General features: G+C 41.9%; 1 protein-coding gene across 1 annotated transcript in view; it reads right to left on the bottom strand.

The window, feature by feature from the left end:
- Positions 1-26542, bottom strand: part of XKR5 (XK related 5) — a 482218-nt gene that overhangs the window by 279706 nt on the left and 175970 nt on the right. Inside the window, exon 4 of the mRNA XM_044062383.1 lies at positions 7594-7803. Coding sequence (XP_043918318.1) covers positions 7594-7803 — 210 coding nt within the window. The remainder of the gene's footprint in view (positions 1-7593; positions 7804-26542) is intronic.

Below are 26542 nucleotides of genomic sequence, written 5' to 3'. Positions count from 1 at the left end.
TTACTAGGCTATTGGCCATAGGGCCTTTATAAGCCTAGCCATGTTATACCCTTGTTTCCTTATTGACCAAACTGTATGGTCTATATTTGCAGCATGAATCTATGATCAGCACTGACTGCCATTATTCAAGAGGGACATAGGTGAAAACCCCAGGGTAAATTTACTGCCTCCCATCCAGGTTACACTTAAATAGGGTCATTGAGGAGCTCTGTTTTATGTGAATTGGGAGTTTGTTCCAGAGGAGTGGCAATCCCTGGGAGACATATCTGTCTCCAGCATATCCTGTTAATGCCATAGGCTAGGTAAGATCCCTAGAGCGAGTGAATCTTGTTCCATTTGACTTGCAGATGTGCAGCATTTCCATTAGGGCAGGGTCTGAGACTGCTCTGTATGCCAGGCACAAGTCGTCTCTCATCAGCCTATAAGATACAGAGTACAGTGACAGGGACTTCAGTCTATCCATGTAGGTCATGTGTTGAAGGCTCTGAATTTTCTTGGTGAGAAACCACAGAGATCTCGCCGGCTGCTGCAGGTGTCTGGTGCATACAGAAGGGAGCACTGTACTCTAGTGGTCTGATGAGGGATGAGTACAGAGGAGTTATAGCATCCTTAGCTATGGATGATATGCCCTTACTTATGAGATGTGCAATGTAGAAGGCCTTCTTACTACTGTCATTGAACTTAAGGTTGCTATCAACCTGTTTTCCCAAATCTCTCACCACAGGGTTTGAGCCAAGGGGATAATTTGCAGGGACTTTATCATCCCTTTTGGCAACGAGGAACTAAACGCAAAAAAAAAAAATGCATTAAGGCTGTGGCTTTGAAACCAATTATTTGTCTGGGTAAGTCCTTTTTGCATTATGTCAGCATCGTTGGGGGACTCTGCACCCGGTTTGCAGTCAGTGGCAAACTAGGTAAGCCACGGGCCATGTATTTTCATCTGGACTTCTGAAAAATAGATTCCAAACAGTAGGGGGCCCAGCACAGATCCTTGTGGTTCACTACTGGTAACTGGTCTGCTGGTAAACGTGGAATCCCCAACTTTGACTGCATGCTTTCTGTCGGTGAGCAGTTGGCTACCCATCTGTTGACATATGGGTTAATTCCCAGCTGCATGAGTTTCTCAATTATGCTTGAATGAGGAATTGTGTCAAAAGCCTTGGCCAAGTCAAGACAGACTGTATGTACTGTTTTGCCTTCATCCAGGGCTTTGGCGACATTCTCAAAGAAGTCCACCAGATTTAATAAGCATGATCTACCCTTAACGTAGCCAAATTGGGTTGGGTCAAGAGTTTGAAGGTCACTTATGTCTTTGTTGATAAGGTCTCTCCCTTTTTTTAATTTCTCCAAATCTTTTGGGTTTCTAATACTATGACGGGAATGGACCCCATTTCCAAGTCAAAGTAAGATTAAAGTTTATGAAATCAGTATTATTTCAATTTTTGATGTCAGCCAAAAGTGCTCTTCGCAGCACTCGCAATGTGCCCAGTAATGACCCCTTCTGCAATTCGCACGGGGTTACATGGATTGGTAACGCATCAAATATGATTGTAGATTCTTTTTTATAAGACCCATTGCTCCTACTACTGTTGAAACTGTCTAGGTATTTTTCTTCCACATTGCTCACGTTTCTGCCTGCAGATCCTGGTATTTTATGACTCTGTGTCTCTCTGTATGCAAGACACTGTAGTCAATGGGTGTGGCGACTTCAATGATCAATGCTACTTTTGCTTTTTTTTTCTTGAACCACTATATCCGGTTTTCTAGCATCTGCCTTTTAAATGGTTGGTAATTGGTGATCCCATGTGATATAAACGTGATCATTTTCTATGATGCTTTGTGGCTCATGTTTCCAACGTTTTTCAGCCACTTCAGTACCATAATGTTTACACAATCACCAGTGCAACAGTCTCGCCACATTATTATGCCTTTCAGTATACAGTCCTTCTGCCATTAGTGTGACGCGACCAGCAAAAGGTGTGTGACTGTTTTCAATACGGTTTTACAAAACCTACATTTTTCTGTTTCTCCCACATGTTTAATGGACTTTGTAAACCAGCGTGTACGTAGCCCACTATCTTGGACTGCTAATATTAACCTTTCATCTCTTGGTTTGAATTCACCTCTCCTTAACCATTCCTGCATTTGTTCCTGATCAACATGAGGTTCTTCCAGAAGTTTTCTATACTTGCAACTGTATTTATGCTTTTTCCACATTTCTTGCCTTCTCATCTGGTTCTTCACCTTATTTGTTTATTATTATTTATTTTACATTTGTTTACTGGGATAGTCCGACTGGATACATGTCCATTTTCAGTGGAGGCCCGGGAAGAAAAGCTCCAAAAAGACATTCAACAAACTGTTACATGTTAACAGTTTAGAACACAAAATAAAACAAATAAAATGATTTTTATACAGATGTAAACAAACACAAAAACAGATACACAAACAAATTATTACATTTTTACTCAAATTGAAAATTCTAGACGTTCTTCTTTCTTTTGTTTCTTGGTACATTCAGCTGCTGCCTGGTTTTATCTTCTTCTGGTTTGATTTCCATTTCTGCTTGACGTCAATATGCTTCTGCCAAATTAAGCAGAGAAGACATCTTAGATTTATTCTCCTCATGTTTCAAAACTTTCATTACATTTGGATCTTCTGGGGTCAGTAGATGTGTGGAGTCCCACGATTGTAGATCTATGTATGTAATCAGTTTCAAGGAGGCCCATCCTTCCTTCGGAATGGGGAATATATAATCTTGGTATTCACTGATTTTTATAAATCATTTGGTGAGCATGAAGCATCCTTGTTTTAATATCTCATCTATCCAACACTTTTTGGGGCCTGTCAATCACTCCAAAACTGCAACTTAGGACAGGAAGAGCAAATTGTTTTTTTTTAGCTTGGATTTTGTTCGTAGATGTCAATGTTGTTCTCAGGATTAATTTAAGTCTTCTAAAGTATTCCTAACTGAGTTTTATTCTCATTTGTTCATGTTTTATTTGCTGATTCTTCATCAATTTCCAAGTATTTATACACTCCCTCTTGCTCAAGTTCTTTTATATCACATTCCTGTCCCAAACCAATGTTTTCCTGGTGGTGTAGTTTTCCTGCTTTAAAGGTTGCTTTTGCTCTCCATGGCCTTGAAGATAAGGCTGGTTAGGCTTATGGGTCTATAGTTCCCAGGGATGGTTGATGGAACCCCTTTGTACAAGACAAAGCCAATAGTTAGACTGTGGTTGAAGAGAGTGCCAAGTGGTTCTGCTAGTTCCTGTTTTAGACCATTTAGTAGACAGCCTGGGATGTTGTCTGGTCCCATAGAAGCTGTGTTTTTGGCCATGGTGAGTGTGGTTATGACTGTCTTCAGATATACTAGGTAAGAGGACAAGTGACAGGTATGCTTTGGGGTATGTCTAGTAGTTTGCTCCAAATCTGTCTACTAGCAGGTTGGCGATGTCACCAGGGTCAGTATGAGTGGTACCATTCACTACTAGTTTGGCACAAAGCTGGGCCTTCCCTTTTAAATTTCTGACCTAGATAAAGAATGCCTTGTGATTATCCTTAGCTAGGGATGCTAGTTTAGCTTTATAATTGGCTTTAGATGACTTCATAAGATATCTAATTTGCTTGTTCAAGCTGTGGAGGGTGTCCTTCCTCTGCTGAGTCAGTTCCCTCTTGTTTTGGTCATTAGTTTCTTCCTCTTGTATAAACTATTCATGCTTGATGTCCACCAGGGTGGCTTGTTTTTCTGAGAGGACCTTGTTTTGTTGCATTCAGGTACAGCTGAGTCTACACATTTGTATGTGTTTATACAGGGCATTTGTGTACATCTGTGTATAACAAGACCAAACTGGCTCCACCATTTCAGGAACCCAGGTATATAATACTGGATTTTTTTTTTTGGTAAACTGCCCCTCAGCTGAGGAGGGGCAGGAGTGGGGACATGATGCAGAAACAGGACCTGCACCAGTGAACAGATTATATTAAAAAAAAAAAAAAAAAAGCTTGCAAAGAGCTGGGTTTGGGGGTGCGTGGATTGGTTAGCGTACAAATGCAGGAAGCGTAGTTCAGAATACTTTTTTTTTTCCACTTGAAGAACTGAGGGGGTGGGGTTATACTTTGTACGGCCAGCACAGTATGCTAATTAGACTAGCTATGCCTCTGGTTTAATGGTTATTCCAGTGCTGACAGTAGCTTGCCAATGGGTGGCCATATCACAGGATTTCCATCATGAGTTGCCATGAAGGAAATACAGAGGGGAAAATTAGGGTAGTGAAAAGAAAGGGGAGATACCGAAAAACATGGACTAAATAAGGACAGCTTAACAGTATGTAGCCAAGAAAGGGGTGGGAAATAGAAAGTTAAAAGTGAAGAGTTAAATCTACAGGAGGGAAACCAAAAGCTGAGAGTTGGAATTGTTCAGGAAAGTCCTCAGTGGATCAAAGGAAAAATGTTGGGGAAAGTGCTGGGCAGAAGGATGAAACAGAGGGAAGAAAGTGGGAGAAGTTTAAAAAAAAAACAACACAGAATATTAACCTGGTAAATGATAAAAGATGTCAGCACACTGGTTCTATGCAAGGCAAATAACAGCAGCACTTACAGTAGTCCTGATTTGTGATCTGTCATCTCCTGTGCTATCATCACATTTCCAATGAGAGACATAAGGAAAAAATTCAAACTGCATAAATGGCTAAACAGGAGGAGGAGGAGGATAGGAACATGTAAGCTCTTTACCTCCAGCAAAGGAACCCCTTGCCTGGGCCAGAAGTAGTATGCATGTTCTGAAGACAGGAGCTCAAGACTTTTAAATGCCATGTAACAGTACTTAGGAGGATGCATCTAGATATTCTACCCATTCTAGAAGGCCAACTTAAAGTAATAACTGGTATTTAATGTACTAAAACTGTAACTGAGTTCCTAAGACATTAATTCTCTGGGGTCATGCCCCTTCAAAAAAGGTGACCCAGTGGATTAATTACCTGGCACCAAATTGCAATATAGTAATACCAAACTGTAGATGCATTATTGCCAAAAAGCCTGAATATTATCTGAATGAACGGTACACGATTCTGGTAAGATTATAGGTTCATAGGAGATTATTAGGCTAGTGGCCCTGGAGCCTTTTACAAGCCTAGCCATGTTAATCCTAAGTATCCCTATTTGTTCTTGTTTAGGTAGTTTGCAGAACAAATTTATGAATAGAGGGGGTCTGTGATCAACACCAGCTACCCCGGTCCATGAGGGACAAGCGTGCCATCTCAGGGGTGAATTTGCTGTCTCCCATCCCAATTATCTAGGTTGCATTTCTATAGGGTTAGTGAGGAGCTCTGTTTTACGTGACTAGGGAATCTATTCCAGAGAAATGGCAGTCTCTGGGAGACGCATCTGTCTTCCCAGCATGATCTGTTAATGTCACAAGCTATGTTGACATCTCTAGAGCGAATGACTCTTGAGCCATCTGACTTGCAGATGTGCAGCATTTCCATTAGGGCAGGGTTGGAGACTGCCCTACAGGCCAAGCACAAGTCACCTCTCAGCAGCCTATAAGATAGAGAGTAAAGTGACAGGGCTTTCAGCCTGTCCACATAGGTCACAATTTGGAGTCCTTGTATTTTCTCAGTGAAAAACCTCTGAGGTATTTCCAGCTGCTGCAGGTGTCCAGTGAGGTGCATGTAAAAGGGTGCATTATACTCTATTAGTGGTCTGATGAGAGCTGAGTACAGTGGAGATGTAACATCCCTTGACTTGGATGCATAACATCCTTTGACCTGGATGCTTTGCCCTTGCTTATGAGGTGCACTACATAGAAGGCTTTTCTTACCACTGTGAAAATTTGGTTGTCAAAGTTCAGATTGCTATCAACCTGTGTTCCCAAGTTTCACACCACTGGGTTGGACCTCAGGGAAATGCTGTCTATATTGTAATTTGTAGTGTAGGCTTCAGAAAATAAGCAAGCATTAGTGACCATTTCTAGGGTACTGTGGTTTAATGATATATTATAAACTAGGCTGTAACTACTAGGGCGACAGGGCTGAATTTTCACAAGAAGGTAGAGTACTATAGAGAGATGGGATTAAAGTTTACCTTTGGTAATGAAGACAAATAGATAGATGGTCACGAGACAGGATAAAATGGTTACTATTAACTACTGAGACCCAAGACTGAAACAAAGTATGACGCAGACTAATGAAACATTACCAGTCTCACTTTACAGTACTATGGCCTATAAATGGGGCTGGATATGGTTGAAGGCCATCCTCCCTTCCAAAACCTAGGCTGGAAGGGGTCACCAAAATGGCTCATTCCTACAACTGGTGTTCACAATAAAGACAGTTTCAGTTTGCTGATGTCATGGAAAATTAAAAGTGTACTTTACTGCATTTCACTAATAACGCAATTACCCAAGGTCATTACAAATTGGGACTTATATAAAGAAGGTTACATATGTGATCCTAGATTGCTCAAATACTGCTACATCCATTGCTGATGCATAAAGCTGTAGTCTGCTTCTTCAAAAGAGCTCACACTTGCTTCATTTTAAACTGTCATGTATACTACACAATCATTACATTACTGTAACTTTTTGGAGGCATTTATTCCCTTTTAAACATAAATATAACCAAAGTTATACTATTCATCACCATACATAAACACTGAACCATCCAGGTCTGTGTTGGTGATGGTCACAGAAGCTCAGAACTGCTGACAGCTCTGTAGCCTTTCTGTAGTGGAATATATTCTCTCCCCCAATCTGTTACTCCTGCAATCTAGTCTGTTACTTATTTTGAGAGAGATAAAGGAGCTGCACCATTCATAACACACGGTAAAGACATCACTCTAGCAAAACTGTACATTTTGTTACCTGTCTTTTAATTTCCTTAACTATGTCTAATCATACCTCTCAACTATCCGGATTTTTACCTCATGTTTTTGGTTTGTTCCACAAAATTTTCAGATTTCTGGAAAATCAGGGGAATGAAATTAACAAATAATGACATATATTTGAGGTTTCAGACCCCATATCCTTTAGAAAATATATTCTAATGCAAAACCTGTTAGTCTAGCAATTTTCTAAATTTACAAGAGCAATAATTAAAATCTGTCCCTATTTTTTGGGCCTTTGCCCCCCCCCCAATATTTTGGCTTTTTTCCAAATGTCTTGGGCTAAGAGGTTGAGAGATATGATGACCTTTCTCCATCTCTCCATTCTGCCAACCCAATTCATGTGCGAATCATTTGTATACTACCCTACTTCTACTTTGAATTTCTGTTTTCATGTGGTCTTCCTGTCTGTTAAGGTGTGGTTGCTGGGACATTAGTTACTCCTCTAGTACTCCAGAACAATAGCTGCATAAAATGCATCAAAATGTATTTGTAAATGCTGAAACACTATGAAACCACTCTAAAGTACTGTGGAATATTTAAAAGAGCACACATTTGTTTTACACTTATTTGCAGCATAAGCAGCATACTGGTACTGACATGTTGTACATTCCAGGCCTGTCCCACACTGTCCAGTCAACACAATGCAGATGAATAAAAACAGGTAATGGAATTACAAGGTTGCTACAGAAATTATGTATTACTACTCACCTCCTGCTACACAGATCCAATAACCATGCGATCTGGCAAAGAGTACAAATGTCACAACCCTTGATCCAACCATTCCCAGCCTCCATAATAACTGGCAAAAAAGAGCTGCACCTGGCATGTTCAGATGACCTGGCTTGAGAAGACCCATGGAGCTGCTGTAGAAGACCAGGGACCAGGACAGAGACAACAAGCACAGTCCTGCACTGATACCTAGAAATGAAGTACAAGACTGAAACCTTAGAGGTTTTAAGATAACATTCCCATACCACAGAGGACTACATTTATATAAAAATCTCTGAAAACTGCACACTGAAGAATGGTTAAATAACCCAAATGAATACACAAAGAATAACAAAACAGTGTTCCCATTCAGGCACATGGGAAGTATCTCCCTAGACAGAAACAAATCAGTTTGTTATACCATTCAAGGTTTAAGGCAGTGTGTTCAACGACATAAATTAATAAGTAGCATCTAGGTATTTGGATGTCTAAATAAAGGCTAGGCATTTCTACCAGTAATGCTAAAAAATGGTTCAGGATTATAACCGGCTCTTTGAACAGTAAGGTTTGGGAGTGTGTACAAATCACATGGAAATAAAAAGAGAACATCAAGCATTCTAAAGAAAATGCTCGCTCATCTTCAGAGGGTACATACGGCAACATAATTTTCATGCAACAAATTCAAGGGAGTGGCAATGGCTTAATAAAGATCCCATCTATCACAGGTTGTTGCGCTCCTATGCCATATTTAGAAATCTCAACCCCCCACTTGACACATGAATGATGGGGCAGGAAGAGTTTAAGAAGCTGCCCAAAGGACTACAAGATTTGAAAGTGAGACTAGGCACCAGCTAAGACAGATACAATTTCTGCTCAAAAATAAAGCAAACAAAAAATCTGCACATATATTCAGTACTAAACAGGCAGAAGTTCAGCATTTTAATGATTTCCATAGTGCTAGAAGGTAAGAAAATTGTGCCTAACGTTTAGTTCAGTATCTCCACTACAGTTCATAAGAAAGGTGGACAAGAAGAGATTAAAGAAGCCAATGACATTAAAAAATAAAACTAAAAAACAAGGAAACTAGAAATAAAATGAACCATAACATTTCTGGCAGGAGGCAACAACCAAAAATCATAATAGCAGGGGCTTAGGCTGAGAAAGACAACATAAACTATTGCTATGGGGAGGTACAGCACAAGTACATTAAGAAGCACAGAACCAATACACAATGAATAGACTGAATCTTATAAAAAGGGAAAAGGACTGATGATAGAAGAAAAGGAAGAAATGCAGAATTTCTACATCTCTTCGTTTTCATAAAAATGTAAACTAAGAGGGCAGACCCCCCCCCTCCGCACCACCTTAGCAAAGGGCACTAACCCTAATCCTGCCTACATCTTACCTTCAGAAAAACCTTCCTATAACACTGCCATTCAACAATACACACAGACATTCATAAACACAAACAAACACTATCTGTTCTCTAACCTAACCCTGATCTTAACCCTAAAATATACAAACTCGCACACATACACAGCAAGCATCCTTCTGTCATTTCCCCTCCATAACACTAACTCACATTTACATGTACAAACACTCTCATCCCTCCCAACCCCACTTGTCTTGACATTACATACCAATCGACATTGCCACTGCTCAGCTATGTGCACAGTCGACATTAAGCCACACCCCCATGGGTTTGTTGAAGAAAAGACATTTGACAAAATGAAATGGAGTTATACAATATATGTTTTGAGGACTGCTACCACTCAAGGGTTGGTGTCTGTCCATTACAGACATACATTACTGCCTTTTTAACTTTTAAAGCTGACAGACAGTTTCAGGTTTACATATGTAAATTTTTAAATTCCTGAAACCAGATGCCTGTTTGGCATAACTACGCAAGTATGCGAGGGCAATTCCAAAAAAAACTATGACTGTTTCTTTTAGTAAAAATGCAGATAAAATATAAAATGCAGAAGTTGCGTTTTTTAGTAGAGATGGAGCAATGGAAACTGAATATGCTTTTTGCACTGTTTTGCAGACCTTAATTCCTGTCTAATGCTATGCCATGTTACTTAGACTACAACTTTCTACAGAGATAAGGTATGCTATAAACAGAATGGTTACATTTAATATACAGATCCTAAAGGAAATGGTTGCAAGTAAAATGCTTTGCAAACTGAAGAGGGAAAGCTTGCCTTTAAGAGACATTGATTAAATAAGTCAATATTTTGTTCCAGTACAGAAATTTTGAATACCCTGGGGCCCCTTTTTCCAAGTACAATTGCTCAGAGTTCAGTTAAGTGTCTGACTTATACTATACTAGAGAGTGCAGAGGACCTTTTGGACTGTTATCTCATGTTTGAAATCTATTGCCTTATGAAACTTTTCTATGACCGTTATATGCCTTTAAATGTCAGGAGTACATATGTTACAGTAAACCTTCTGCTAATGCTACTATCAAGATCAAATAGCTGATAAAAGTTATGTACTCACCATAACTATGCATCTGTGTTGTCCATTTTCATTCTTTAATGTATGGGTCTCGGATCCAACTAGGCCAATCTCTTTAGACTCTTTGATCTGACTCTTGAGTTCCTCCATTTACCCACAATGCCCCTTACTTGGCAGATTACCCCAGATCGAGTTTGCTACTGCTAAATATGCCAGACAGTATAAATAATTATAACAAGAAACAGGATAGAAACAGAGTAGGGACTCAAACTGGAAACAATGGTTCCCATATACCTCCTCAGGTCACTTCCAAAGGATAAGGATGAGCGAAGGAGGATGGGGAGTTGAAGAATGACACAGATGCATATCTGATGCTGTCATTTTCATTCGTTCCACAACGTATGGGACAGAGTCCCCAGCTACAATCATCTTGGGTGGCCCTCATGAGAGGAGAATAGTGGAACCAATAGCAGCCCTGTTCCTAGATATAATGTCCAACTTGTAATGAACAATAAAAGTATGGGAATTAGACCAAGTAGCCACAGCACAAATGTCATCAGCTGAAGCAGTGGACCAAAAAGCAGATGATGCAGCCATGGATCTAGTCGAAAGAGTTTTTGGAGATTTAGGTAAGGACAATCCCCTTAGAGAATATACAAAAGAAATGCAATCTGTTATCCATTTAGCTAAGGTGACCTTAGATACTGGTTTTCCAGATTTGTTTTTGGCAAAGGAAACACAGTTGATCAGATTTTTGAAATCCTTTTGTTCTAGAGGTAAAATTGAAGTAGTCTATGTACATCTAAAAGATGCAGCATGTATTCTTCCTGACATGCAGTCTTAGGGAATGAGTTTTGCTCTGGGGTAAGAATGCGAACTAGCTGTGTCCAGGCATGCTCCTATAAACTCAAAGAATTGAAATGATTATAATTGGGACTTGGAAAGATTGACTGTGGTCCCTAGGAATGGACACAACTGTAATCCCTGTCCTTTTCTTACAATACTTGATTGGTGAGGAAAGGAGCCAGTCATCTAAGTAAGGAAACACACTGAATCTATGCAGTCTAAGATGAGCTACCACCACTGCCATGAATTTGATGAACACCCTGGGGTCTGTGGTGAGACTAAAAAGCAAGGCTCTGAACTGGTAATGACGGGCTCTCAGCTGAGAGTGCAGATATCTTCGGGAGTGCCTGTTTATTCTAATGTGATAGTATGCATCTTGAAGATCTATAGAGCACATCCAGTCATCCTTCTGTAGAAGAGGCAGGATGGACTGAACCGTGACCACCCAGAACTTGGAGTTCTTCACAAATTGATTTAGATAACTGAGATTTCTTTGACACTAAAAAGAACCTTGACTAAATTACAGATCCTGCTTGGTCTGGTGGGACCTTTCTTTTGGATGACTGTCTTTTCTAGCGGTTTTTGAATTTCTAAGGCTGCTTCGGTGAAACATTAGGTAGACATTTCTTTTTGTGAGGGGTTTTGTGAAAAGGGAATTATGTATTCTCTGGATAGGATCCACTGCACTGAAGAATCTCTTGTGATGGCTGTCCAGGCATTTGGGTGCAATAAAAAGTGCCCCCCCCCCAACTGCCTCCAGCGAAAAACAGTCTGGCAAATTTTCAGGAGCGCTGAAAGGGCCTGTCCAAGAAACAGTCTTGAGACCCTTGGTTCTGCAGGACCCCCCTCTAGTGCGAGAACGGCATCTTCCATTATTTTCCTCTCTGCCTCTGAAAGAAAAATCCCCACACAAGTCCTGAAAAGGTCCTTGAGAGTTTTGGACCCACATCTTCTTACTACTTCGTTGATTCCCAGAAAAAGGTCTTTGGGGGTAGAGAAATGGATTCCAACAGCAGACAAGGATTTTCCATCTTGCTCACTGTGGGAAAAGTGAGTCTTTAACAGAGGGCCCAAACAGGAGAGATCCACCAAAAGGAGCATTGATTAAAGAAGGATTTAATAGGGCTCTGCAAAAGCACACAATCTCATCCAGGCAGGTCTCCTTAAGGCTATGACTGAATCATAAGCTTGTGAGGAACCTTCAGCAGCGTGAGATATTAACCTCATGGACACATTGGATACAGACTGTAAGGTGGCCAGTTGGGAGGAGTAAGTTTTCTCTTCCTTTGTTGACATGGATCCTGGGGTAAACAGAGTTTTCTATTTTTGCTCACAACATCTAACAAGGCACCCTAGTGCTCGAGAGAAAGCAATCTTGACCGAATCAGAGCAGCAAACAAGATTTACAGGTAAACTGGAAAGTAAGGGGCATTATGGGTAAAAGGAGGAGCTTGAGAGTCGGATCCAAGAATCTAAAGAGAATGGCCAAGTTGGAGCAGATGATCAGATCAGGGACCCATACATTAAGGAATGAATGAAGATGACATCAGATGTAGCATTTTGATAATTGCTCCAACCTTACATTGTATGCTCGTCTGTGCAGTTGTACCACTGTACATAAAGTTAATTAAAATTAAGCAACACATTTTGAAAATTAAGCGAGGAGTTTTATTTTTAAACTTCAACAGCTAGGGACTGGCGACTGATTTATTAGTACAAGGATATATGTGCAACTCTGGGACTAATTACTGGATCTTACTTTTAGAAGATGAATTATTTTGCTACTCTGGCTAAAACAGTTACAGTTGATAGGTTCACAGATTAGTACTAATCTATGAACCCATTTTGCTACTCTGGCTAAAACAGTTACAGTTGACTTACATTAACTGTATTCTTAGTATGCTAGACTGATCTAGCTGGTGGTAGCAAGTTAAAGTAAAGGAAGAAAAAGGGGCACCGGCACTAGAGAGGCATTCTCAGTCTCTCCTGGGAAACATTTTGGTGTGTGTGTGCGTGAAAAATTATCTTGGACAATTTTCATTTTAACTACTGTTCGTAAGATAGCACTAACAGGCATTGCCCTGATAGTAAGGTTGATGAAATCCTGGGAAAAAAGAAGTTATGTTATTACCATAATGTTCCATCTGTGTTGTTGACCTTCATTCATTCATTACTGATGGGTAGAAACAACAAAAGCGCATCTGTAGTGAAAGCATTCTTTGAGTACAGTTTGAAGGATGAGTTAAAAGATGAAACTGAACAGAGATGAGCCTAAATATGCGACTGTCACCACAGAAACCGGATGGGGCTTAAAACATGGAACCGTGACTTTTTGCATGCAGTCGGCTAAAGATATAAAATGGGGAAGTGCCAAGAAGATAGTGATCTGCCTACAGCAGGGCAAATGGACTGTTAGCTGTTGATCTGCTAGTTTTATTGACTACAAACTGCTGCCTTTTTCATGTAAAGATAAGTGTATTCTTCACATTTTAAGAAGCTATTGAGAGATTTTTTTTTGTATTTTTAACCTTTCATCTATAACAGGTAGACTAATTACTAGTGTGTGTCTTCTTGTCTACATCCTCCTCCTGTAATAGATATGAGCACACATTTGTAAAGTCTAGAATGTGGTGAATTAGTTGAAATGTCTCATTTTATGTTGCCTCCTAGCAAAACTATCTCTTTCTAATGTTGCTAGTTTTATATGAATATTTTACAAGTTGGTTACTGATTTTATTATTTGTAAATGCCAATATTAAATTTGGTAGGTCTGGGTATCTTTCATCATTTCAGAAAGAACTACTGTACATTCTGTAATTTGAAGCATGTACAATACTGATTACAGCATGTGCTTTAGGAGCAGCTGACTGCTTTAACATATAGTGACTAATCTGGACATTAGTAGGCAGTACCTGGAGATGTTCCACTCAGGACACCCACTGACCACAGAGGTACACATTGCAGCCCTTTTTAACTTGTAAAACCAGGCAGCAGCACAAGGATAGCCTTTGCAACTTTAATTTGTTATTTTAAGATGGATCCCTAAAGTTCACTGCCAATTTATTAACATGCCTGCTGTACAGAAGAGCATGCTGATATGTTTTGATTCATTAAACGATCTTACAGGAACATCTTTCATTTAGATCAGTGGGACGTGATATGTTGATTAATGTTGTATACAGGCTGCATACTTATAAAAGAATTTAACTTGATTTTAGAAGCTAACAAGCTCTTAAATTTTGAAGTAATATAAACAGAACACTTTATTCATGGCCCAGAGTAGTCATTGCAATGGCACAGTGATAGTCAGGGGTTATGGTCTCACATTTTACACCACTGACTGCTAAGAAATGTTAGGTCTAATAATATGACAAAGGTGCAGGGTGGCCTAAGGCTATGACCATCACTTGTAATGCCCAAATATGCTTTACACTGAACAGCTGCAGACCAGAATTATAACATCTGATCTGATGTTGTTAATCTTCATTCATTCTTTACTGATGGGTATCGGTTCTGTCCTTGAAACAGAGTCGGCCGTTATAACAAGCTCACGCCAGCCAAAAACCTCTAGAGCTAAGCTTACCCATAGTGCCCCTCTTCTATCACCTCAGAACCAGTTTGCCTGTAAGAAAAAAAAAGAAAAGAGAGCAGAGACTTTATCTGAGCAAATTCCTTATTATAAGGTAGGACCAAATCTGAAACTCCAGGAGTCTTTCGGAGGGAGATGGCGGGAGGGATGTAATGAAGTAATGAAGACCAACACAGATAGAATGTTATGGTAAGAACATACCTGCTTTACTGATGATGTTAATTTTCATTCATTCCTTACTGATGGGACAGAGTCACTACCTACTTTTTCCTAGGAGGGTCTATGGAAAGATATTCCTGAGCACCATTGAACCAAAGGAGGCTCTCCTTCTGAAGACCAAATCCAGTTTGCAATGAGTGATAAAGGTATGAGGGGTAGACCATGCATGGAAGGCAACAGATGTCACAATCGATCTGGCTGTACACGGTTTGACCTTAGCTGGTAGAGGAAGTTTATTTTGTTGGCAAATAAAACAAATGCAATCTCTCAACCATTTAGAAAGAGTCACTTTGGAAACAGATTTTCCCAATTTTGGTCCCGAGAAGGATATGAACAATTTGTCAGATTTACGTACTGATTAAGTCTTACCCAAGTAGAATCACAGTTGTCTATGCACATCAAGTAAATGCAGGGAGTATTCTCCTTTGTTAGAAAAATTTGGAAAAAAAAAGACTGGCAGATCAATTGTTTGATTAATGGTCAAATTTGCAATAACTTTGGGTAAGAAGGTGGGATTAGTCCATAGTGATACTGTGTCTTTGTAGAAAACTATGTAAGGATGTTTTATGCACAAGGGCTGTAACTAGGATATTCACCTTGCTGAAGTAATAGCTACCAAGAATAAAGTTTTCCAAGATAAGAATTTATACTGTAAGTGGCAGCAGGTTCGAAAGGGGGATGAGTCACGGACTGTAGGACTAGTGTTAAATTCCAGAGTTTGATTGGCTCTTTGAAGAGTGGTCTAATGTGGGCCTAATGTGGGTGACACCATTCAAAAAGGTTTTACAGAAACTGTGAGAAATCAAGGATGAGTCCTGGAAACCACTGTGGAAGTTAGAGATAGAAGCCAGGTGAACTTGAATAGTTAAAGCTGCTGCTCCTGAATGGAGGCGATTCGATAAATAGCCCAATACAAGAGTAAGCGAATCTGAAAAAGGGATCAGTTCCCTTCTCTCAAGACCAAATTATGAATCTTTCCCACTTGCTGAGATAAAGTTTCCTGGTGGATGGTTTATGGGAAACCAGAAGAATGTTATGTACAGGGGAGGATAGGTTATTTTGTCTGGCAATTACTGGAAGTGGAGGAACAAAGCTGTCAGCCTGACACTCCATATGTTTGGATGTCTCAACCCTTGCGGGTGTGACAGCAATTGCGGAGTTGGATCCAGAATCCATGGCTGGTGTACTAGGTGGGGCCAAAGGCAGGGAAACCAAACTTGTCAGGGCCAATAGGAAGCAATGAGGATTACTTTGCTTCTCAACTGAATAGCTTTCTTTAGAAATTGTGGGATCAGAGGAAGGGGAGGGAAAGCATAAAGAAGTCCTGTGTACCAGAGCATCCCTAACAGACTCCTCCGGCGGGGGAATTAGAGCAAAGTAGCTGCTGCATTTGTGGTTAGCAGAGGTTGTGAAAAGATTGCAGCAAGGTTGGCCCCAACGACTGAAGATCTTTGCCGCTATAACAGATTTGAGGGACCACTTTTGAGGCAGGAGAATGCATTTGCTCAGTTTGTCTGCAATCACGGTGGAATCCCCAGGAATTTGAGTTTCTATCAGAAAGCAGTTGGAAGGCATCACCCATTGCCAAATTCTCATGGGTTCCCAACACAATGGGTAGGACCTGGTTCACCCTTGTTTGTTGATATACCAGACTACGGACATGTTGTCCGACTGGATAGCAATTTTCCCTGATGGGAGGACAGATTGGAATACTTGCAGTGCTAGAAGCACTGCTCTCAGTTCTAGAACAGTGATATGCAGATTGCTCTCCACAGTGTCAAGTGCCTTGGACTGTCTTTTCCTGATGCCCCCCACCCCATCAGGGAAGCCCCCATGGTCACTATGGCCTTGGGCTGAGATGGGGAGAAAGGGTGACTCCATAGGTCTTTTCCTGGCTTCATCCACACAAATAAGTCTTGTTTGCACTGATTTGTTATGCGAATTTGAAAGGACAGAGGATAAGTCAAAGGGGACCACTGTGTTAGTAAGAGCCACAGTAGGAACCTCATGTGTAGTCTTGCTAGGGGAACTATAGTAATCAATGCTGCCAATGATCCTAGTAGTTGAAGTACTGCACGAGCTAAAACCTTGTTCTAAGAGAGCATCACCCGGAGTTGAGACCTTAGTCTTTCTAACCTGTGAAGTGGAAGGGGGACTAGGCAAGACTGAGCGTCAAAAGTTGCGCTTATGAACTCCAGATTTTGAGTAGGAGTCAACTTGCACTTTTCTACAAGCAACAAATAAATCCAAACCAGCCCAGACATTGAAAATGTTGAAACACAGGTGCCCAGTAAAGGTAGCTTGAATAAAAAAGCTGAACCACGACAAAGTAAAATCTTCTTTTTTAATACAAAATGGTGGGCGCTTTCGCAATGGTAACCATTGCTTCATCAGACAGTTCATTCAAACAGCAATAGCACTTAAATACTTTAATTCATTACAAGAATAACCAATCCTACCACTCAAAATTAATTCAGCACTCAGCAATCAATTAATTACTATGGTTACGATTTGCCCTTGGTTAATTGCTAAAGTCAAAAAAATTCTGTTTAAAAACACATACACAAAATATAAAGACAAAGATGTGGATAAATATAAATAAAATACATAAAAAGTCAATGAATAAATACATATGCTCATGTTCCCCATTTAGTAACGGACGTATGTGCACAGATATAAACATAGAAATATAGATCTGAAACAGCAGCTTTGTTATCCAAGGACACCTGTTCTGTTGGATAACACAGTGAATGGTACCCATAGATGTGGAAAATGTACACAGTGCATTTATATAGATGAATCAAGGCTTTTTAAGCACCCTGAAAAAAGGCGTCTGTGGGAACTAAGGAATTCTGCTGATTGCAATACTAAGCAAGTAGTGTATGTAGCTCACTGCACAACAGGTTTCCATTTCTATGTTGGCAAAACTAACAGTCACCTTAGGGAACGGATAAGGGACCACGTTTACTGCACTAGAAAAGGGCAACTGTATAGTGCTTTGGCTAAGTATACACTGGATAAGGGGAATGACCATGTATTTTTGTTTCAGGTCTTACACATCCAGAATGTCAGCAATAGGATGGGGGACATCGTCAGTACTACTGAAAATATGGAATTTAAATGGATTTTGAGTTTAGGAACACAGAGAGGTCTGGGTTTGAATGATAGTGTTCCATTGAAGCCAGTGCTAAAATCTAGAAGGTTAAAATAAAAATAATAATGCCATTTTAACAAGAGATGATCACATAAACACATGCAGGGCTTTGGGTCAATATGACAGAATTTCTTGAGTTGCTTTTAGCACAGATATCATTAAAGACAAGCATTTGTTGAGATGTATGTATTAAAGTATATGTATTTACTAGGTGGATAAAGTACAGTTTTGTACCTACCATAAATGTAGATGTTCGAGTGCTAATACAGCTGCAGTCATAACAGATGGGTTCTCCTGCCGTCAGGCGGGTCCTTGGTCGGCCGAATTCCAAAGTCTAGGTCCGGCATTGGTTGTCGTCGCTTCTTCCCTGATGTCAGTGCGACAGGGGTATAAAAGAACCAGATGACGCCATTTTCTTCAGTTTTTCTTGCCCCAGATGTCAGGTGCCCCCAGAAGGAAGGCAATACATAAAATTATGTAATAATGCAATGCAATATAATCAAAGACCAGTAGTTGCAAGCAAATACACCATAAAAGAAGACCCCTAGAGGGGAAGGAGGGAGGGAAACCTGGACTGCAGCTGTATTAGCACTCGAACATCTACATTTATGGTAGGTACAAAACTGTACTATGTTCATCGTGCATACAGCTGCAGTCATAACAGATGGGTAGAATCCCAAAGCTAAGAAAGGGGTGGTAGGCACTAGGTGGAGCTAGGAGGAGCCAAAATGCCCTGCAAGACTGCAGTGGCAAAGCCTGCTCTAGATTTGGAGTATAATGGTAGGTTGTAGTGCTTAGAGAAGGTATGCACAGAACTCCAAGTGGCTGCTTCTAAAATATCCTTGGTAGGAACTCCTCTGAGGAAGGCTGCAGAGGTGGCTGTGGCCCTGGTAGAATGAGTTCTAATGCCTGTAGGTACAGTTTTGCCATGAAAGGAATAGCAAAAGCGTATGCAGTGGGCTATCCATTTTGAGATTGTCTGTTTGGATATTGACTTTCCTTGAGCTCCTACCGCATAGGCCACAAAAAGCTGTTCTGATTTTCTGAAAGGTTTTGTTCTGTCCAAATAATTTGTCTGTGGATGTCCAAGGAATGCAGTAATCTCTCCCCTTTGTTTTGAGGATTAGGATAAAAAGTAGGTAAATGTATGGCCTGATTTAAAGCTACCCTGGATACCGCTTTAGGCATAAAGGACGGGTTGGTACGTAATGAAACTCTGTCCTGATGGAAGATGATAAAAGGCTGGACAGCCATAAGAGCCTGTAGTTCTGAAACTCTACGAGCTGAAGTGATAGCCAGAAGGAAAGCTGTTTTCCAGGACAAATACTGTAAATCTGATGAGGCAGGTGGCTCAAAAGGAGGCAAAGTCAGTTTTTCCAGAATGAAATTAAGATCCCAAGCAGGTATTGGTTGTTTTCTTGGAGGTCTTAAATTCTTAGCCCCTCTGAGGAACTGTCTTAATAGAGGGTGAGAGAATAAAGGTGGATCAGTGTTGTATTCTGCAGAAATGGCTTAGGCATGGATTTTGATGGAGGAGAACAAAAGTCCACTGCTTAGCAGTTCAGCCAAATATTGTAGTATTTGAGGTAAATTCAGTTTTCCAGGGCACTGGCCTTTTTTCTTATTCCAAACACAAAAACGTTTCCATTTTGCAGAGTAAGCTTTTCTAGTTGATGGCCTTCTGGCCTCCAAAATGACATCCTGCACTTCCTTGGACAGCAGGGCCTGCTGCGATGCTAAGGAATCTTCCATGCGGCTAGATTGAGTGTTTTCAGCTGGCTGTGAAGAGTTTTGAAGCTGTGCTGAGTCAGAAGAAGAGGCATTAGAGGCAGGGTCCATGGTGGGAAATGCGTCAGGCTCCTCAGGAGTGGGTAGTAGTGTTGCCTTGGCCAGTCCAGAGCAATGAGGATAATCTTTGGTCTGTCTGTTCTGGTCTTCAATAGGACTTTGGGCAGCAGAGGAAGAGGTGGGAAGGCATAAACTGTCATTAATGTCCAACTGAAATAGAGAGCGTCCACTCTCCAGGCCTTTGGATGGGAGTTCCTTGAGCAGAATTTTGCTCTTTGTGTAGGAGCTTGCCATTGTCTGCCTCTGTACGAGCCTTGTGTTTCTCCTCTGCCACTCGGGCGCCTGTATCTGCCTCTTTGGGGTCTGTCTGTGGCAGGAACGGACCAGTTTTTGGAAGGCCAATTTCTACTAAAACGTGGGGGTTGAATCTGCAGAAATTCTTTCACAGTTTGCATTGATTTAGCCTTTTCCTCCATTTTCCATAATACTTCCTCAGCATTTGCCCCAAACAGTACATCCTTTTGAAGAGGGGCGTCTAGTAATTTAGCTTTGACATGATCAGGCAAGGTTTGTTCCTTGAGCCAGGCATGCCTACGTATGACTGAGCCTGTAACAGCAGCTCTACATGAGGCCTCTAGAGCATCAAAACCACATTGTAAGGTATGTTTACCCACTTGTTCTGCACTATGCATCAAATCCTGCAACTCCTTCATGTCTGGTTGTTCAGGTTGTGACATTTTACTTTTCAACTGAGATAACAGAAACTGTTGGTATTTTAGCATATGAAACTGACAGTTTAAGGCCCTCATGGATAAGGTAGCCGAGGTATATACCTTCTTTCCCCACCTTTCTAAGGATCTGGAATCTCTCTTGGAAGGCAATGGGTTTTTGGCAATGGAGGCCTTAACTCCCTTGGGCCCCTGTGAGATGGTTTCTAGGTCAGCAGCATGGCTTTTATATAGAAATTGGTGTGAGTCAGGAACCCTGTAGTACCTGCCAGGCTTAACTGGAGCTGGAGGAAGACAGTCCGGGTTAAGGCAGACCTCCGAGTAAACATCATCTAGGATGTCCAGGACAGGAGGTATAGCCAGAGGCCTGTGCTGGGGTAACAAAAGAAATTCCCTGAGCCTTTTCTTGGAATCTGAATAATCCTGGCCTTCCCAGTGGAAGTGTTCCCTTAAGGTATGCAGAGTTTCACCAAATGAGTAATCCTCAGGGGGGCGATACAGAAGGAATAGATTCCTCTGCATCAGAGTCTTCAAAAGGGGAGTAAGACTGCTCCTGATAATCAGAGTGCTCTGAAATAATGGAGCCCTGATCAGAGGAGGGGGAATCTTCCTCTACTCTGGGTCTTTTGTCCGGAGGTGGCTGAGAACCTCTGATTAGAGTAATTAAATCCTCAGCCATTTTAAGCATCTGTTTCTTAGGCATGGGGCCTGGAGATGGACCCTGTGTAGCTGGTCTCTTAGGGTGCATGGTAGCTTTAGACTTGGTGAAAGCCTTGATGGAGAAAGAAGAGGAAGGTCTGAAGACACCTTGAGTGGAGGTGGACCTGTCCACATTCTGTGTTTCAATGCCAAGCGTGGCTTCGGTATCTGTAGTCAGGGTGTGGGCCGAGGAGCCTGCGACCTCGGGTACAGGAGACACCGCCAAAAATGTGTCGTCGGTAATCAGGGGCTGCGTAGGCGCCTCGCTGAGAACCGGACCACGTGTAGTCAGCTTTGGCGTGGTGTCGGTAGAGGCCCCGGACCTCGAGTGACGGTCCTTGTCTTTGCGGTTTTTTTAGACAAAACCGGAGTCGGAGTATCCGACGACACAGTATAGTTAAATGCTTTCCCAAAATAATGCTGGGCGAACTTCGCCCGACGCTTAGTGTGTTTGTTGAATGTAGCACAAAAGCGACAGACCGAGACGTCGTGGTCTGGGCCTAAACAAGGTATACAGAGGGAATGGAAATCCTTATGCGGTATTTGCTTCCCACAAGAAATACAATTATTAACTTTGTCTGACATCGGTCTGAGGCAAGAAAAAGTTTCCCCAACGGGGTACTTAGCTTTTAAGAAGACTTTGGTTCCAAATTTTTCGTAATCTCAGGAGCTGGCCGACCGGCACTTGTGAACTGCTTCTGCTTCAGGCACCGCGTGGCAAGAAAGACTGAAGAAAATGGCGTCGGCTGGTTCTTTTATACCCCTGTCGCACTGACGTCAGGGAAGAAGCGACGACAACCGACGCCGGACCTAGACTTTGGAATTCGGCCAACCGAGGACCCGCCTGACGGCAGGAGAACCCATCTGTTATGACTACAGCTGTATGCACGATGAACATCATGCAATTATTAGGTAGAATATATATATATTCATTAAGCTGTTGAGTGTGTACTGCTTATACTTTTATATATATTTTTTATATATATTTCTATGTTTATATCTATGCACTTACGTAGTTAGTAAATGGGGAACATGAGCATATGTATTTATTCATTGACTTTTTATGTATTTTATTTATATTTATCCACGTCTTTGTCTTTTGTGTATATGGTTTTTAAACAGAATTTTTTTGACTTTAGAATTAACCAAGGCAAAACGTAACCATAGTAATTAATTGATTGCTGAGTGCTAAATTAACTTTGGAGTGGTAGGATTGGTTGTTTTTGTAATGAATTCAAGTATTTAAATGCTGCTGGTGTTTGAATGAACTGTCTGATGAAGCAATGGTTACCATTGCAAAAGCGCTCACCATTTTGTATTAAAAAAGAACATTTTACTTTGTCATGGTTCAGCTTTTTTATTCCAGCTACCTTCCTACTGGGTACCTGTGGTTCAACATTTGCATTTTTCTACGTTTATTGAGATCCCTAAGGAATTTGCTAGCTTTAGGGAGTAATGTAATGCTGTAACCAGTAGACGCTTGGTAGGGGCAGTAAGATCCGATCGTCTAAGTACGGAAACACCTGGGAATCCTTGCAGTCTCAAGTGAGTTGTTACCAGTGCCATGTATTTGGTGAACACTCTGGGGGCCAGAGAGAGACCAAAGGGCAGCACTCGGAATTAGTAGTGACTAGTTCCCAGCCGGAAGTGGAGAAATCTTCTGGAGCATTTGTTCGTTTTTATGTGGTAATATGCATCCTGAAGATCTACTGAGCACATCCAATCGTCTTTCTCCAGAAATGGAAGGATAGACTGAACTGTGACCATCCAGAATTTTGTCTGTTTGACAAATTTGTTTAGGATGCTGGGGTCCAAGATTGGCCACCAGCCCTATGTCTTTTTGGCACTAAAAAGAACCTTGAGTAAAAACCGGATTCTATCTGGACTGGTGGGACTGTTTGGAGGACTCTTTTTGAAGCAGCTTTCAAATTTCTTGTGCTGCTCCCTCTGACTGGGTGGAACGTCTAGGATTTGCCTTTGCTGCTTCGGGTAAAGATCAAAGGGGATGTGATAACCTCTGGTAATTATCATCTGCCACGAAGAATCTGTTGCTATGGATTGCCAAGCAAGGTGGTGCAGAGAAAAAGTCCCCCAACTGCTTCCAGAGGTAAGCAATTGGGCCGCTCTTCAGGAGCGCTGATAGGGATGTCCGGAGAAAGAATCGCTGGATCCTTGATTACGTGGGCCCCCTTTGCCTCTGGAGGGGCATCTTCCAGATGAGTTTCCCCCTCTGCCCCGGGGGTAAACTCACCACGTGTGTCGTGGAAGGGACCCTGGGATTTCCTGTATCATATCTTTCCACTCCTCCGATTCCTAGAGTAGGATCTTGGGGGGGGGGGGGTGCACACCCACGGCAGACAGGGTCTTTCAGTCTTTTTCATACCTAGCTAATGTGTCTTTTACCTTTGAGCCAAAAAGAAAAAAAGGCTTCCATGGGAGCATTGAGAAAGGAAGACTTAAAGGGATCTGCAAAATCACATAGGCACATCCAGGCGTGGCATCTCATGACAGCGCCTGGGCCCGCAGCTCTAGCCACCCCTTTGGTAGTATGAGAAATCAACTACATGGATGAATTAGATATTGATTCTAGGGTAGTAAGCCATGAGACAACTTTGTTGCATACCTCAGAGACTGCTCTTGCTAGAGAGTTCAGCGATTAGGTCTCTTTGGAGATGGGTAAATGTGCCAAGTAATTCCAGGACCGAATGGCAAAGATCGATGAAGAGTATACCCGCTTCCCTAACCTGTCCGTCACCAGAAACTCCCTGTTTGGACGACGGACAGTTGGGCTCTCCTCTGCGAATTCTTTCCTAGTGGCTGCCACCATCCCCATAGTGTGTACTGGTAAGCCTTTGGACCAGTGTGGGTTTTACTCTGGCAGGGAAAGAATTTTGTCTGGTCTCCGGGGGATAGGTTCAATGGTGTCAGGATTCTTCCAAGCACGCTGCACAATGAGCTGAACTAGGTCATCTGCAGGCGGGGTCACCCAGGAAGTAGAAAGTCGAGCACGGAAAACCTGCAAGAATACAGACTCCTCAGAGGACGGGTTGGTGGGCTTCCAGTCTCCCTGCTGCTTTAAAATTTTGAGTAAGTCTCCAAAGGAGACATCCTCAGGGGGCGACCGTGGGGACCCTTCCCCTTCATTGTAGTATGTATTTTCGGTAAGGGATTCCTCGGGGGAATCCACGTGCTTCCTCTTGCATGATCTCTTACAAGATATCTCTTAAGCGGAGGCTGAAGAGGACTCCAAACAGTGGGCAACTTGAGGAAGGGTATCTTGAGGTTGCCGTGCTCGATGTCCCATAGTAGTGGAAGATATCAGCTGTAGTTCAGAGGATATATATATATATATATATATATATATATATATATATATATGTGTGTGTGTGTGTGGCACTCTGGCACCGAAGGAACCTGCTGTGAGCCTGCAGAGGGGAGTGCCCTCTCCATCACCTGGAAAGCAGGCCCACCCGAAGAGGGATGGGAGCCCGGAATTGAGAAAGACAACCTTGGGACCGGGGTCACACCCCACTCCAATGAGCCCACCCACAGGAAAAGAGCCACGAGAGGACTTGGTGCCGCCAAGACAACTTGAACCTTAGTAGATGGCGCCATAGAAAAAACAGACACTGTACTAGGGATCACGGTGCCAACAGACCAGTCATGATTCTGAAGATGGCTCGGCTCCGAGTGAGGCGAGGACCACAGGGTAGACTTTGGAGCCATGGTAAGGTCTACCACTGGAATCGAAAGAGCTGGTACCGGATAGGTGTTCGTGGCTCAGATACCTCCAAGGATGTCAAAGGAGGAATATACGTCAGTCTGTGGAGAGAATTCCTCGGCTCTGGGTGGGAGGCAGGGTTTAGAAGGAGTTGGGATTCCTCTGGCCACCAGGAGCTGATCCACTAGTCTCACTACATCTAATTTCGAAAGGCTCCTGGAGGAGCGGGTTGAAATCCCCGACGGACTCAGGGCGTTCTATGAAAGGACTGCACTGTGGTCCAAAAAAGGGGTCTGCCAACAGGCAGTATCAGGTCCAAGGTAATATTTTGCCCTTCGGCACAGTGGTCAAAGGACCAGCCAGTTGTGTAGGGGGGAGGTAGTGACCTGAATTGAGAAAACTATTTTTGGTGCCAAGAGGGGCGTCGGTACTGTAGCAGGAGTAGAAGTTTTGGGTGGTTCCGTAATCCCGAGTGGCACCGTAGTAGGCGATTGAGGCACTGGTGCTGAGGATGGTACCATAGTGGAGGTTTGGTGTCTTGGTGCCGAGGACGGTAGCGTAAAAGAGATTTGAGGGTCTGGTGCAGAGATTATACGAGTCAATTTAGGAAGTTCTGCCTTCGGTTCCGTGGGAACTTTAGCAGATTGAGTCTTTTTAGGAGGGGTTGTGCCCTCCACCTCAGATATAGCCTCTGAGAAAGGAGTTTTTAGGAGACCCTTGAGAATCAATTTATTTTTCCTTTGAAAGTCCATACCTAGGTCACATGGGTGTTGAACGTTTAGATGCTGTACCTAGAAACAATAAACACAGGACAAATGTGCATCGGAATTCTGCATTTTTCTGTTACACTGGTCACATTGAAGCCTGTTGTCCCCTTTTTCTCAGCCATCGTCAACAATAAGGAAAAAACCTAGTCAAACAATATACAAGCAACAGTATACAAAAAACAAATCAGACTCCCTCTTTCACACACACACACACACACACACACACACACACACACACACACACACACACACACACACACACACACACACTTACACACATACACACTCCAAAGGATTGATTTTTTTTTTTGAATTACCAACAATGATAAGTAAGATGTACCCAGTGGATAAAAAGAAAAACAGAAAAAGAGAGAGTGCTGGGGGGGGGGTGAATACTAGCAATGGTATTAAAGACTGCCACAGAGGTAAAGGCCTATACAAACAATGGTACGAAGAATACCAAAACTCAGTAAAGAGTCATAAAGAAGCAGAGAAACAGTAAGCAATGGGTAGCAAACTCTAAATGACTATGAATACAAAAGAAATTCACAAAAGTGAAGAAAAATAATTTCAAGGGAAGTATAAATTTTAAGTCACTTAGCTTGAGAGCTGGCCTGACGCGGCAAACAAGATCTAAGGTGATAGAGAGATGGGCAAGAGAGATGGGCACTATAGGTAAGCTTAGCTTGAGAGTTTTTTTGACTGGCATGAGCTTGTTATAAAGGCCAACTCGGTTCCAATGATGGAACCGATACCCATCAGTAAGGAATGAATGAAGATTAACAACGTCAGATCAGATGTTATAATTCCGGTCTGCAGCTGCTCAGTGTAAAGCATATTTGGGCATTACAAGTGATGGTCATAGCCTGAGGCCACAGTGCACCTTTGTCATATTCTTAGACCTAACATTTCTTAGCAGTCAGTGGTGCAAAGTGTGAGGCCATAACCCCTGACTATCCCTGTGCCACTGCAATGACC

Source organism: Protopterus annectens, chromosome 2.part1 (genome assembly GCF_019279795.1).
Source record: "Protopterus annectens isolate FY-2018-M chromosome 2.part1, PAN1.0, whole genome shotgun sequence".
NCBI classification, from domain to species: Eukaryota; Metazoa; Chordata; order Ceratodontiformes; family Protopteridae; genus Protopterus; species Protopterus annectens.
This window is presented reverse-complemented; position numbering and strand designations above follow the sequence as displayed.